This window comes from Sceloporus occidentalis, unplaced genomic scaffold, assembly GCF_023333645.1.
Source record: "Sceloporus occidentalis isolate IW3139 unplaced genomic scaffold, rSceOcc1.0.p SCAF_2, whole genome shotgun sequence".
Taxonomy (NCBI): domain Eukaryota; kingdom Metazoa; phylum Chordata; class Lepidosauria; order Squamata; family Phrynosomatidae; genus Sceloporus; species Sceloporus occidentalis.
The window spans coordinates 74,468,275-74,480,325 of NW_028316982.1; the positions used below are offsets into that span (position 1 = coordinate 74,468,275).

General features: G+C 39.9%; 1 protein-coding gene across 3 annotated transcripts in view; it reads right to left on the minus strand.

Moving 5' to 3' along the window:
* Positions 1 to 2,404, minus strand: part of RAB11FIP2 (RAB11 family interacting protein 2) — a 51,236-nt gene extending 48,832 nt beyond the window's left edge. For all 3 annotated transcript variants that reach the window (XR_016280059.1, XR_016280060.1, XM_089510020.1), the window contains exon 1: positions 808 to 2,404. Coding sequence is in view for 1 of the 3 variants with exons in the window: in XM_089510020.1 (XP_089366146.1) it covers positions 808 to 1,157 (350 nt within the window). In the remaining 2 variants the exon portion in view is untranslated. The remainder of the gene's footprint in view (positions 1 to 807) is intronic.
* Positions 2,405 to 12,051: the final 9,647 nt, after the last annotated feature.

The window sequence follows — 12,051 nt, forward strand, 5'->3', positions numbered from 1 at the left end:
AAGCCTATGGCTGGAGCAGGCACGAAGTACTTCTGAAAATAGCTTGGCATAGGACCTATAGGAACCTACAAAAATTCATATGCAGGTATACCAAGATGTTATCACCATATTTATTTATTTATTTTACTTCATTTTTATGCCACCTTTCTTCCAAAGGAACCCAAGGCGGCTCACAAAAGAAATGTTTACATTTTTCAAATAACCATGGCAATAAAGTAGTAGCTATATTGCATTTGCAACTGGTTTCCACAGCCACTCAGGTGTACACTACTAAGAGCTTCATTAGTTAATTTCATTCATTTGTTTAGTGACTGCATTTATAAGTTACACTTGTCTTCCCAAAATGGAACAACAGTTAATATGATGAAATGAACAAAATTCATTCCTTCAACTGGAATCAATTCCATTCAATGGAATGCTATGTAATGAATAGTGATGCATCTAGATGCATAGTGATGCATGTAATCATTCATATATGAAAAGGTGCTACACTGTAACAAAACACAACTTGTGACTTTAAAACACAACTTGTGACTTTAAAGAGGCTACGCAGCAAAAATCCATAATTCTTTGGTGGCCCCCACCTAACATTTGCAAATAATTGCATGTGGCCACATATTTGTATGCATTCATTTAAAATCCAAACTAGAAGCCCACAGATAAGCACAAGAAAAAGTGTATGCATGCACCTATTAATTTTCTACAGGTTATCGGTTTGGAGAATTTCCTGTCTGCTCATGGAGGTGTAAAAGTAAACCTTTCATGTAAGGTTATCATCTATAAATATATGTATAAAATAAAACTTACTCTGTTTTCCTTCTAAGTTTGTCCTCAAAGATTTCATTCAAGTTTATTGCCACTTGTCCCAGAAACTTATCAAGCCCAACAAGAGACCTGTGCATGACAATCAGGTAGAGGATGTATTTCTCAGAATTGCCTTCCATCAGCAATCCAGGCAGCTCAAAGGAGGCCTCTTCTTTCCACACAGGATCCAGCGTCTTCTCAGCCACCGAGGTGGAGTACTTTTCCTTTCCCAACTGGATGATAGTATAGGTATCATTAGTGCCACTTTTGCCCTTTGGCTTCAGATCTTTGGCTTGAAGGACAGTAACTTGCACGTGAGTTGGGAACCACTTCTGGGTCTGCTCTGCCAACATAGTATTGGGTTTGATGTTGGCGTTTACAAAGCTGAAAAATACACCGAATGGTGGTGTGGAGGCTCACCTAAGCCTTACAAAATACATGTGTAGGTCCCAACCGGCTCCTTGGCCAGGAGCCAAACAGCAGGTGGACAGGTCAATCTTCCTACAAAATCCCTTCAACTTCCATTCCTCCCCTGCAATTTTATACCACCTGCTAAGGAGAGAGATTCATTTTAAACCTGGTAATGTCTACACTTTCCATCCTTCCTTCCACCACCATCACCCCCAAACATTTTGAAAGCTAGGTTAGGAAAAGTAGAGAAAATAGGCTTTCAATAGCCAAAGAAAAAGTGGGATTTCTCAAAGGGACATAGGGCTTCCTCAGGTATCCTTCAAAATAAATTCATTCCAAGCCTGGTTGTCTCTCCACTTTTCATTCTTCCTTCTTCCACCAGCATCCCCAACCTTTAGGAAAGCCAACCTAGGAAAACTAGGGATAACTGGATTTCAATAACCAAAGAAAAGTGGGATTTCTCACTGGGACTTAGGGCTTCCTCAGGTAGCCTCTGAAATAAATTCATTTTACACCTGATTGTGTCAACACGTTCCATCCTCCCTCCTTCCACCTCCACCAACATTTCTGAAAGCCAAGCTAGGAAAACTAGGGATAACAGGCTTTCAATAACCTAATAATAATAATAATAATAATAATAATAATGGTAGTAGTGGAGGGGTTTCTCTCTGGGATTCAGGGCTTCCTCAGTTATCCTCTGATGTTAAATTCATATTAAGCCTGGTTGTGTCTACACTTTCCATCCTTCCTTCTTCCACCACCAAAAGCCCCTCACCTCAAGAAAACAAGGAATAATAGGCTTTCCATAACCAAATTATTATTATTAATAATAATAATAGGGATAATAGTATTTCAGTAACCAAATAATAATTCAATAATCAAATAATGATAGGGATAATAGAGATAATAGTCTTTCAATAACCTAATAATAATAGGGATAATAGGCTTTCAATAATCAAATAATAGTAATAGGGATAATAGGCTTTCAATAACATAGTAATAATAGGGATAATAATAGGGATAAAAGTCTTTCAATAACCAAATAATACTAATAGGGATTATAGTATTTCAATAACCAAATGATAGGGATAATAGTCTTTCAATAACCTAATAGTAATACTAATAGGGATAATAGTCCTTCAGTAACCAAATAATGATAAGGATAATAGGCTTTCAAATAATGATAATAATAATCAGGGCTTCCTCAGTTATCCTATAGGCTTTCAATAACCAAATGGTAATAGTAACTAACAACAACAATAATGTATTGTTGTTGTTGTTATAGCTGTGGCTTCCCTCTGGGCGTTTAGGTCTTCCTCAGGTAAGAGGCAGAGAGCATCCAGAGTTGGGGCGAGGAAGAAGAAGGAGAGCCGGTGCCTAGTGAAAATGGAGGGCAGGAGGAGGAGTTCCTCCTGAGAGGGAAACCAACCTCACACAACACACAACACACACACAGGCGTCCCGCTTTGCAAATGGGGCCACCGCCAGGCCTCCCTGCACTCTTTCCAAATCTGAGCGGGGCAAATGGGTCTTTAGGGAAGAAGGAGAGGCCGCAAAGACTGAGGCCGCCGTGGGCCCCTTTGCGCTGAGGGAGCGCTGCGGGCCACCTCCTTCCCTTCGCTCCTTCCTCGGAGGCTCAGGCCTCCTTCCTCGCCGGGCAAAGCTTCCTCCCCAAGTCCCTCAGCCGCCGCTGCGGCGCTGTGAGGGAGGAGGAGGACAGCCGCGGCGGCGGCGGCGGCGATAATGGCGGCGCCGCCTCCTCTTTGCTGAGGCGGTCAGAGGGCGGAGGGCAGGGTTCAGGCGGGCGGGCCTCAGTCCTCCTCCTCCTCCTCGTCGTCTCCCTTTTCCCTCACAGAGTAGGCCTCGCTCGCCGCTTCCCTAGTCACGAACGCCAGGGGAAATGGAGGCCGCGACGACGACTGCTCTGAGGAGCAAACGGCCAAAGTCTCCGTCGCCCAGGATGCAAAACCAGAGACTTATTTCATATTTCATACTATTATTTCATTTATTTTAAATGAGCCGCTGTGGCTCCGTGGCTTTTGGAAAATTTGGACTCTGGAGCCCTGGGTTCGAATCCATGTTGGGTGGCCTTGGGCCAGTCAGTCACACTCTCTCAGCCTCATGGAAGGAAGGCCTTGGGAAAAACCTTTATTTATTCTATTTTTATTTTATTTAATATGATGTATAATATAGTATGATAATATATATATACACACACACACACATATATATATATATATATATAATTTATTTTATTTGTAACTTGGGCCAGTCACACTCTCTCAGCCACATGGGAAGGCCATGGCAAAGCCCTTATTTATTTTATTTTTATTTTATTTTAATAGTATACACACACACACACACACACACACATATATATATATATAAAACATAATATATCATCATAATATATAATATAATATTTTATTTAGAGTATTTATACCCCGCTCTTCAGCCAAAAGGATCTCAGAGCGGATTACAAATGGTTAATGAGACATTTCCCCCTGCCCTCGGGCCCCTTTTGGGAGAAAGGCAGCATAGAAATAAAATAAAATAATATAAATAATAATAGAGATATAAGTAAAATAATAGAGATAATAATATATAGAAATACATATTATGATATAGAAACAAAATAAATAAAGTTTGTGAAGAAACCTCGCCAAAACAAAACAAAACAAAAAAGCCCCACAATAAGGTCACCATTAAGTCTGATGGCACATAATAAATTTATTCCCAGTGCCATTTTCAGTCTCTCCTCTGCATTAGAAGGAAAGAAAGAAATAAGCAGCTGCAATTTATTATTATTATTAAGCTTTATTTATAAAGCACTATAAATTTACACAGTGCTGTACATACAGTCAATTAAATTATTATTATTATTATTATTATTATTAAGCTTTATATAACACTAAATTTACACAGTGCTGTATATACAATTAAAATAGGTAAAATAAACCTGCCTATGGCATATGTTCTGCAAAAATAATTAAATATAATACATATTAGTACATGCTAACATTCAATAAAATAGGGCAGACAACAAATTAAAGTAACATCAGATAATAATCATGCAATTAATAGATATAAAATAAAAATAGATAAAATAAACCTACCTATGGTGTACGTTCTACAAAAATAATTAAACAGAATACATATTAATACTGTACATCTTAATGTTAATTTACTTAAAAGTAAAATATAGCACACTACAAATTAAAATAAAATTGAGTAACAATCACATAACGTCTGGGAACGCTACCCTGAACAGTATTGTCTTTAACTCAGTTAAATAATGTTAATACTAGTTTTAACATAAGTGAAAAACAGCATAGTTAAAACCAGTTTGTTTATTGGATTCATGTCCCATCTTTCTCTGAGAATGGGACTCAACAACCAAATACATGCTGGAGTGCCTTGTGGGAGATTTTTGCCCCGGTAGTGTAGGTTTTAAACAGCTACAACAAGATACATAACACAAAAAGATACATATTGCTTGAGTGAACAATAGATCGTCTGCAAATGCTCAGAATTTTCTTTTCTTTTATTCAGATGTATGACTGAGGTCCAAAACACACTGCAGAAATAATGCAGTTTGAAACCACTTTAAGAGCCCTGGCCCAGTGCTAGGGAATCCTGAGAACTGTAGTTTATTGTGGCACCAGAGTTCTGTGATAGAGAAGGCTAAATGTCTCACGAAACTACAGTTCCCAGAATTCCCTAGCATGAGCCAGGACACTAAGCGGTCTCAGACTAGATTATTTCTGCAATGTGTTTTGAACCTCAGTGGTGAAAATCTCCAACACAGCAGTAGTTTCAGTGGGGAAATCGTATGGATTCAGAAGGGTCCATTTCTGGTTTCATGGGATCCGACTTTAACTTTCTTCTAAAAATTGGCTTGTGGGCTTGATGTTGATGCGCTCTGGCTCCAGTTAGACCTCTGATGACTGATCTCCATGAGTCTTAATGCATTTATTTTTAAGATAAATATAATTATACCCTGATTAGTTAAAATAATTATGCCATATCTTTCTACCTCACAAGAGTTTAAGCACAAAAGGAACCAGAATTTAATAGGCAATGGGAAGAGTCAAGATGGCCAGAGAAATTACTGGGAGAAAGAAAGCCAAACCTGGATTTAAAAGCAAGAAAGGATTTAAAAGGGGAATAGATATAGTGGCCTGTTACAGACTGCCAAAAATAAAGCTGCTTCGGGTCACTTTGGAGGTATGCTATTTAAATGATGCATGGGTCCTAAGAGTCCAGAGGCTGCGCCAAAGCCACACTCCATTCCTAAGCACTGGAGTGCAGCTTTGGTGCAGCTTCCGGATTCTTAGGATGTATGCATCATTTAAACAGCATACCTCCAAAGAGACCCGAAGCAGCTTTATTTTGGCAGTCTGGAACAGGCCAATGACATGGCACTAGTGAAATAACCAAAATAGAAATGAAATAAAAAGTCTATGGTCAGAACACCATGTAAACTAAAATCTTGTTCTCAGGATACAGTGAACAAGAATGATAGAGTGAACTTCCAATCCTATATCCCAAGCATGTTTATGGTGGAACAAAAACAGTTTGCAGTGAACAGTAGTATTTACATAGTGAAAATCCAAATAGATTATGATTTCCTGAACTGAAATATGACCATACTATGAAAATCCATAAAGCTTAATGGTAGTTTACACTTTTCTTTTTTTGGCACGTATATGAAAAACTGAGTACCAAGTTGAGTTTGAAAGATGCTGAAAGGTTGTGATGGTGTATTTTTGTGTATAATTCATTGCTAAGACTGAAAAACTGGTTTTCTTATTTAGTAGGATCTCCATTGAGGGCGGACGTCTCACACCTCTATGGTGGAGGAAGGCATGTTCTTAATACAAGGCAGTGTCATAGCCTGAAGTCGAAATTAGACCGGAACTGTTTCTTTTAAATATGGTGAATTTTAGTAAGGAATTAGAGAATGAACATAGTATATTAATTTGTTATATGGTTACAGCAGCAAGAATATTGTATCCTAAATACTGGAGACAGAAGGATATCCTGAGTATTAAGGAGTGGATAGAAAAATTATGAGACCTGACTACATCACAGTTGACCAGTCTGTTGAATGGGACATCTAATACAGACATACTTGAAAACATGGCAACCTTATGAAAAAAGTGTGATAGTGTGATTGTAGAATCATAGAATTGTAGAGTTGGAAGAGACCGCAAGGGCTATCCAGTCTGCCATGCAGGAACTCTCAATCAAAGCATCCCCGACAGATGGCCATACAGCCTCTGCTTAAACACCTCCAATGAAGGAGACTCCACTACACTCCGAGGGAGTTTGTTCCACTGTCCAACAGCCCTCACTGTCAGGACATTCCTCCTAATGTTGAGCTGGAATCTCTTTTCCTGTAGCTTGCATCCATTGTTCCGGGTCCTGTTCTCTGAAGCAGTAGAAAACAAGCTTGCTCCCTCCTCAATATGACATCCCTTCAAGTATTTAAATAGGGCTATCATATCACCTCTTAACCTTCGCTTCTCCAGGCTAAACATCCCCAGCTACCTAAGGTGTTCCTCACAGGGCATGGTTTCCAGACCCTTCACCTTTTTAGTCGCCCTCTTTTGGGCATCCTCCAGTTTCTCAACATCCTTTTTGAATTGTGGTGTCCAGAACTGGACACATCTGTAAATTGTAGACTTTGATGACTAGATAGGAAAGCTTTTCTGAAAGAATGTTGGTTATATAATTGTGATTGTTATTTAAGTTAGAAAGATATAGAAAAATTGGTTTGTAAAAGATGGATTAGCTATAGAGGCATAAGTGGGTTTCATAGTTGGAGATCATAAGAGTAGTGTAGAAAGTCAGTGGGGAAGGGGTGAGGGATAATGGTTTCATGTATGTATGTATCTATGTGTTTTTGTTATATTTGTAGTTAACTTCTTTTTGTTTGACTTTTTTCTAAATTGATTTGTTAATGTTTATTTTATTTTTATTTTTTTAAAAAGCTAGGCACTGTAATGGAATTTTGTTTCGTGAAGCCGCTTTACCATAGTATGGCACTCCATAGATCAGAAGTATTAAAATATATTAGTATGGGTCATAGTGTAGAGACACCAGTATGACATTGTACAGAGAATACGAATATCATCTGATTAAATTGTTTTGTAAACAATATCATCCAGTTGAAAGACCATAATTTTTCATGTTTTCCTGCCAAAGCCTGGAGCTCATTAAGGTTTTTCAAAGGCACTCCGGTTTGTATGAGAGGGCAGTTCTTGGCACATAATCACCAAGAGCTGATCCAGCTGACATTGAAACCTCTCCACTGGAGATATCCAATAACCTCAGTGTGAATTGGTTCCCCTCCCCCAATGTGGGCATAATCAAAAAACATCAGGTTATATTCAAGCCATCTGTTAATCTTTTTAAGCCAGCAAGGGATCAATTTAGTTTACAGTACATAAAATATTTCCAAACTTTGTATAAATTTCATATCTGGCTCAATATAGATTTTGTTTATACAGTTTAGTGCAATTCAGATCAATGTTTCTACAATTAAATTGTTGGAACTGGAAAAAAATTCTATATGACTGATCTTGAATTTATGGTTTGAGGATTACTGATTTTCTTTCTTGGAATTAAAAAGGCAAACTGTATGCAAGGACAGCCACAGTTGTATCATGTGCACACTTCAGTGGAGTAATGAGGTTTAACTATCCTCATTCTGTGCAAAACCATAGCTGTAAGGTGCTGAGCTGCTAAGCGAGTGCAGAACTAGATCAAGGCCCATGGGTTTAAATCTAACTAAATGAGTGGAAAGATACTCCTTTATAACTTAACCAGACCTGAACCCCTTCAAAGGTCAGACTATAAATAAAATAAAAATAAATTAAATTCCTACACTGCTTCAAGAAGAGGGGGAATATATTAGTATACCTCAACACAGAATCTGTTATATGATTCATGCTTAGCAGCATAATATAGACTGACCAACCAAATTGACATTCTACCAAATGCTTTCATATTTGAAAATGCTCATCTCATAAAGTTTCATAATACATGGTGACAGTGATGTATTTCTGTTGGATAAAATAATAGGCCTAAATCCAGTGGTTAGCATAGCAATGGTTAGTAGACCATTGAATCAATGAAAGCTTGCTAATCAACGCTTATATAACTTCTCTTGATTCACTGGATATGCTTTAGGTGGGACAAACCACTGGATTTAGGTATTACGTATTTGCTCTTAATAAGTAAACAGCATTAAACTGCAGATAACAGTTTGATGTCTTGCTCTTCAAGAAAAGGCTCTTTCTGCTGGAGTAAGGGAGCCTTTGGATAAAACCAAGCTAGATTTCATGAATAACAGTGTCTCCCTTTTACAGAGTTGGAAAGGAAAACGTTCGTGAGAAGTATAATGTACTGTCAGGTTCGTCTCTTTAGCACTTGCACAGCTTGCATCTGCACTGCAGAAATAATCCAGTTTGACACCACATTAACTGTCATGACTCAGTGCTATGGAATCCTGGGATTTGTAGTTTGTTGTGGCACCAGAGCTTTCTGACATAATTTTATATAGGAGTTAAATAGCTCATAAAACTACAAACCCCAAAATTTCATAGCATAGATCCATGGCAGTTAAAGTGGTGTCTGACTGGATTATTTGTGCCCCGTGGATGCAGCCACAGGCTATGCGGTTCAAATCAGCCATTGAGGTCCTCTGGGGTTTACAAAGTGAGGTTTGTAAACAAAATCAGCCAGTGAGGTTTAAAAAGCGGCCCCGCAACAGCTGTTCAGGCTGCCATAGCTCATCTAATGCAACAGTTTTCAGTGTATGGTCCCCAGCTGGTTTGGACTTCCGCTCCAGTCAGAATGATCAATGGTCAGAGATTCTGAGAATCTAAAAATTTGGACGGACAGCAAAAGGTTGAGAATTAACTGGCTTAAGCAGTTTCAGAAACTGAGAGAGAGAGAGAGAGACAGACAGACAGATAGACACACACATACACACACTGTGTTTATCCCAAAATGAGACCCAAGGTGGATTGCAACAAATAAAAATAAATTACAGCTAACATTTTATTATACAAAAGTTTTTTAAATGCTATTACAAGTACAAAGTAAAAAACTTTTAGTTGCTATATGCATAGATTAAATTTGGAGCTAAATTTGTAGCAACTGTTCAGTTCAGCTACAGATATTGGGAATTGTTGTGAGGTCATGTGTGTAGAAACCATTGCCATTGTTTAGTATTTGAAGGTGAAAAAATACTTCCCCTGTTTGGGAAATTTTGAAATATTACTAACATTACAAATAGCATTTAGAGGAATGTTTGTTGCTGTTGTTGTGTGCCTTCAAAGTGTTTCTGATGTATGGTGGGCCTAAAGTGAAACTTGCAGAGATAATTTTTTTCCCAAGATTTGTTCAGAGGTGTTTTGCCATTACATTCCTCTGTCTGACTTGCCTGAGGTCACTCAGCGGGTTTCCATAGCTGACTAGGGATTCATACCTTGGTCTGCATCTGCACTGCAGAAATAAGGCAGTTTGACTGCCATGACTCAATGTTATGGAATTCTGGATTTTTTAGTTTTCTGACATACTCAGACCAGGATTCAGTAGCATTGAGCCATGACAGGTAAAGTTGTGTCAAACTGAATTATTTTTGCAGTGCAGATGCAGCCTTAGGCCCGGTAAAGACTGGCGCTATATGCCAGCCTGGGGCTGATTTTAGCGCTCGGGAGAATGGAGGGTCTGCACGCTCCCGAGCCCTACTGCGTGCCACCGTCACCATGTTGACTCGCCCCCATCCACACGGAGGCGCCATGATGACGTACACATGGCACAGTGTCCAAACAGAGCCACACCATGAATACATCATCGGTGTGCACAAGTGTGGCAATGGTGCCCCGTGCGATCCCTAAAAAGAACCTACCGGGAGTGGGGTATTTTTAGGGCTCCTGGAGGCCGCACTGTTTGGTTGCTGCGGCCCCCGTCAGAGGCAGAAAGGGGCAATGTCTTGCCGTCCCTTTTTCCCCATCTGTCCAGCCCCTTAGTTTCCAGAGTCATAATCCAACATTCAAACCACTACACTACATACACTTTCTTGGAGTAACATACATATCACTTAAATATTATCACACATTAACAGCAACTGGAGGTAAGGGCCAATACAGATGGGCGGCTGAATGCCACCCCTGTTTGCCCCAGATGGAGGCTGCAGCAATCACACGCCACGGCCTCTGGAAAGAGCAAAACGAAGCCCTGAAAGGGGGCTTCTTTTTGCATCCCGAAAGGGGCAACATCGGTGCACTAGCACATCATGATGATGCCCCTTCTGCGCAGCGCCATTTGGGTGCTGCACCTGGCATGCATCATCATGGTGCATGCCGTGTAGAAAGGTGCATGCCAAGATGGCACCCGGGCAGCGCAGTGAGGGCTCAGAGAATGCAGACGTTCAGCCCTCACCGCATGTACAGGCCGGCACAAAGTGCCAGCCTGTACAGCCCCTGAGTTACTAAGGCATCTTGGTGTCTTTATCTTTGCTTGGGGATTTTGTACCTGAGTGTAAACTGAGAAAGCAAAACAATATAGTGCAACAAGATGAAGTTGGAGGAGCAGGAAATACTTGCAAACAAATTTATATCTGCTGGTGGGGGTGGGGTGAATATTAGGCCCAGTGCTATGTGCCCCTTTCACACACCCAACAAAGCTAAGCACAGAGGTAAAGAGCATTTTGCCATCTAGATCTTTCAAACCACAAAGCCCATATTCCCATATTATTGACTATATACTTTGATGGTTCAGGGAGATGATGTGTAAAAGAGTCCAAGTTTCCCCTTTAATAAGCATTTGAACAAGGAATTACTGAGCCAGTTGGTAATTTATTTGCTACTATTTGATTAGCAAATAGTAGAATTATTACCCTTTGTATTATTTACAATTATATATAATCTAGTAATGTGTTTGCTCAGAAATTGATTTCCTAACATTCCATCACATATAAGTGCCTTTCCAGATAGTAAATTCTATTGAATTGTATCTTGAACATTTGAGTTCCTATCAGTTTAAACACTTTGATGTAGATATGTTTCTGGGTGTTATTTCTTTAACAAAAAATTTGGTACACAGGCAAAAAATAAAAAAAAATAAAAATAAAAATGGAAAGAATAGGGTTAAGTTCCTACATCACAAAAACATTTGATCTGTTTCTTCAGCCTTTTTTATTCTAGGAGCTTTATTTATTCACACAGCTTTTAAACCACAATTGCATCAGGAAAAAAGCGGCATTGGCGATAATTATTGCGCACAGCTGCCTGTTCCCAACCCGGAGCTTCTGCTTCTCTTTTTATTGATCGGGAAAACCTGTCAATGATCTCCCAGTCATGCAGGTGTGAAATGTTGGCCCTTTCCAGAAGGGCCTTTTAGTACGTACTGTGTACGTAGTAGGGTTGCCCGGGGATGTCTCTTTCAGACGCCCTCAACCCTAGTACGTACACAGTACATACAAAATGGTGGCGCCCATTCTACATGGGCGCCGCCATTAGGACATCACGACTGTGCCGCCTACAAATGGGGTGGCGCGGTCCTGACATCCTGGCACTGCGAAAGGGCGCCTGTGGCGCCCTTTCTGCAGCGCAGGAAGGAGCTCCAAAACAGCTCCTTCCTGGGTTTGTGGTGCTGGCGTGGCCTTTACATGGCTGCGCCAGCGTCACAAATAAGAAAGGGACCAAGCGACCCCTTTCTCCTTTCCCCGCCGTTGTTGGGATGTCCTTGGGGCTTGAAGCCCCAAGGACACCCCTTTCCAGGCTGCCATACCACACCATACAGTATGTTTCCTAATGTTTT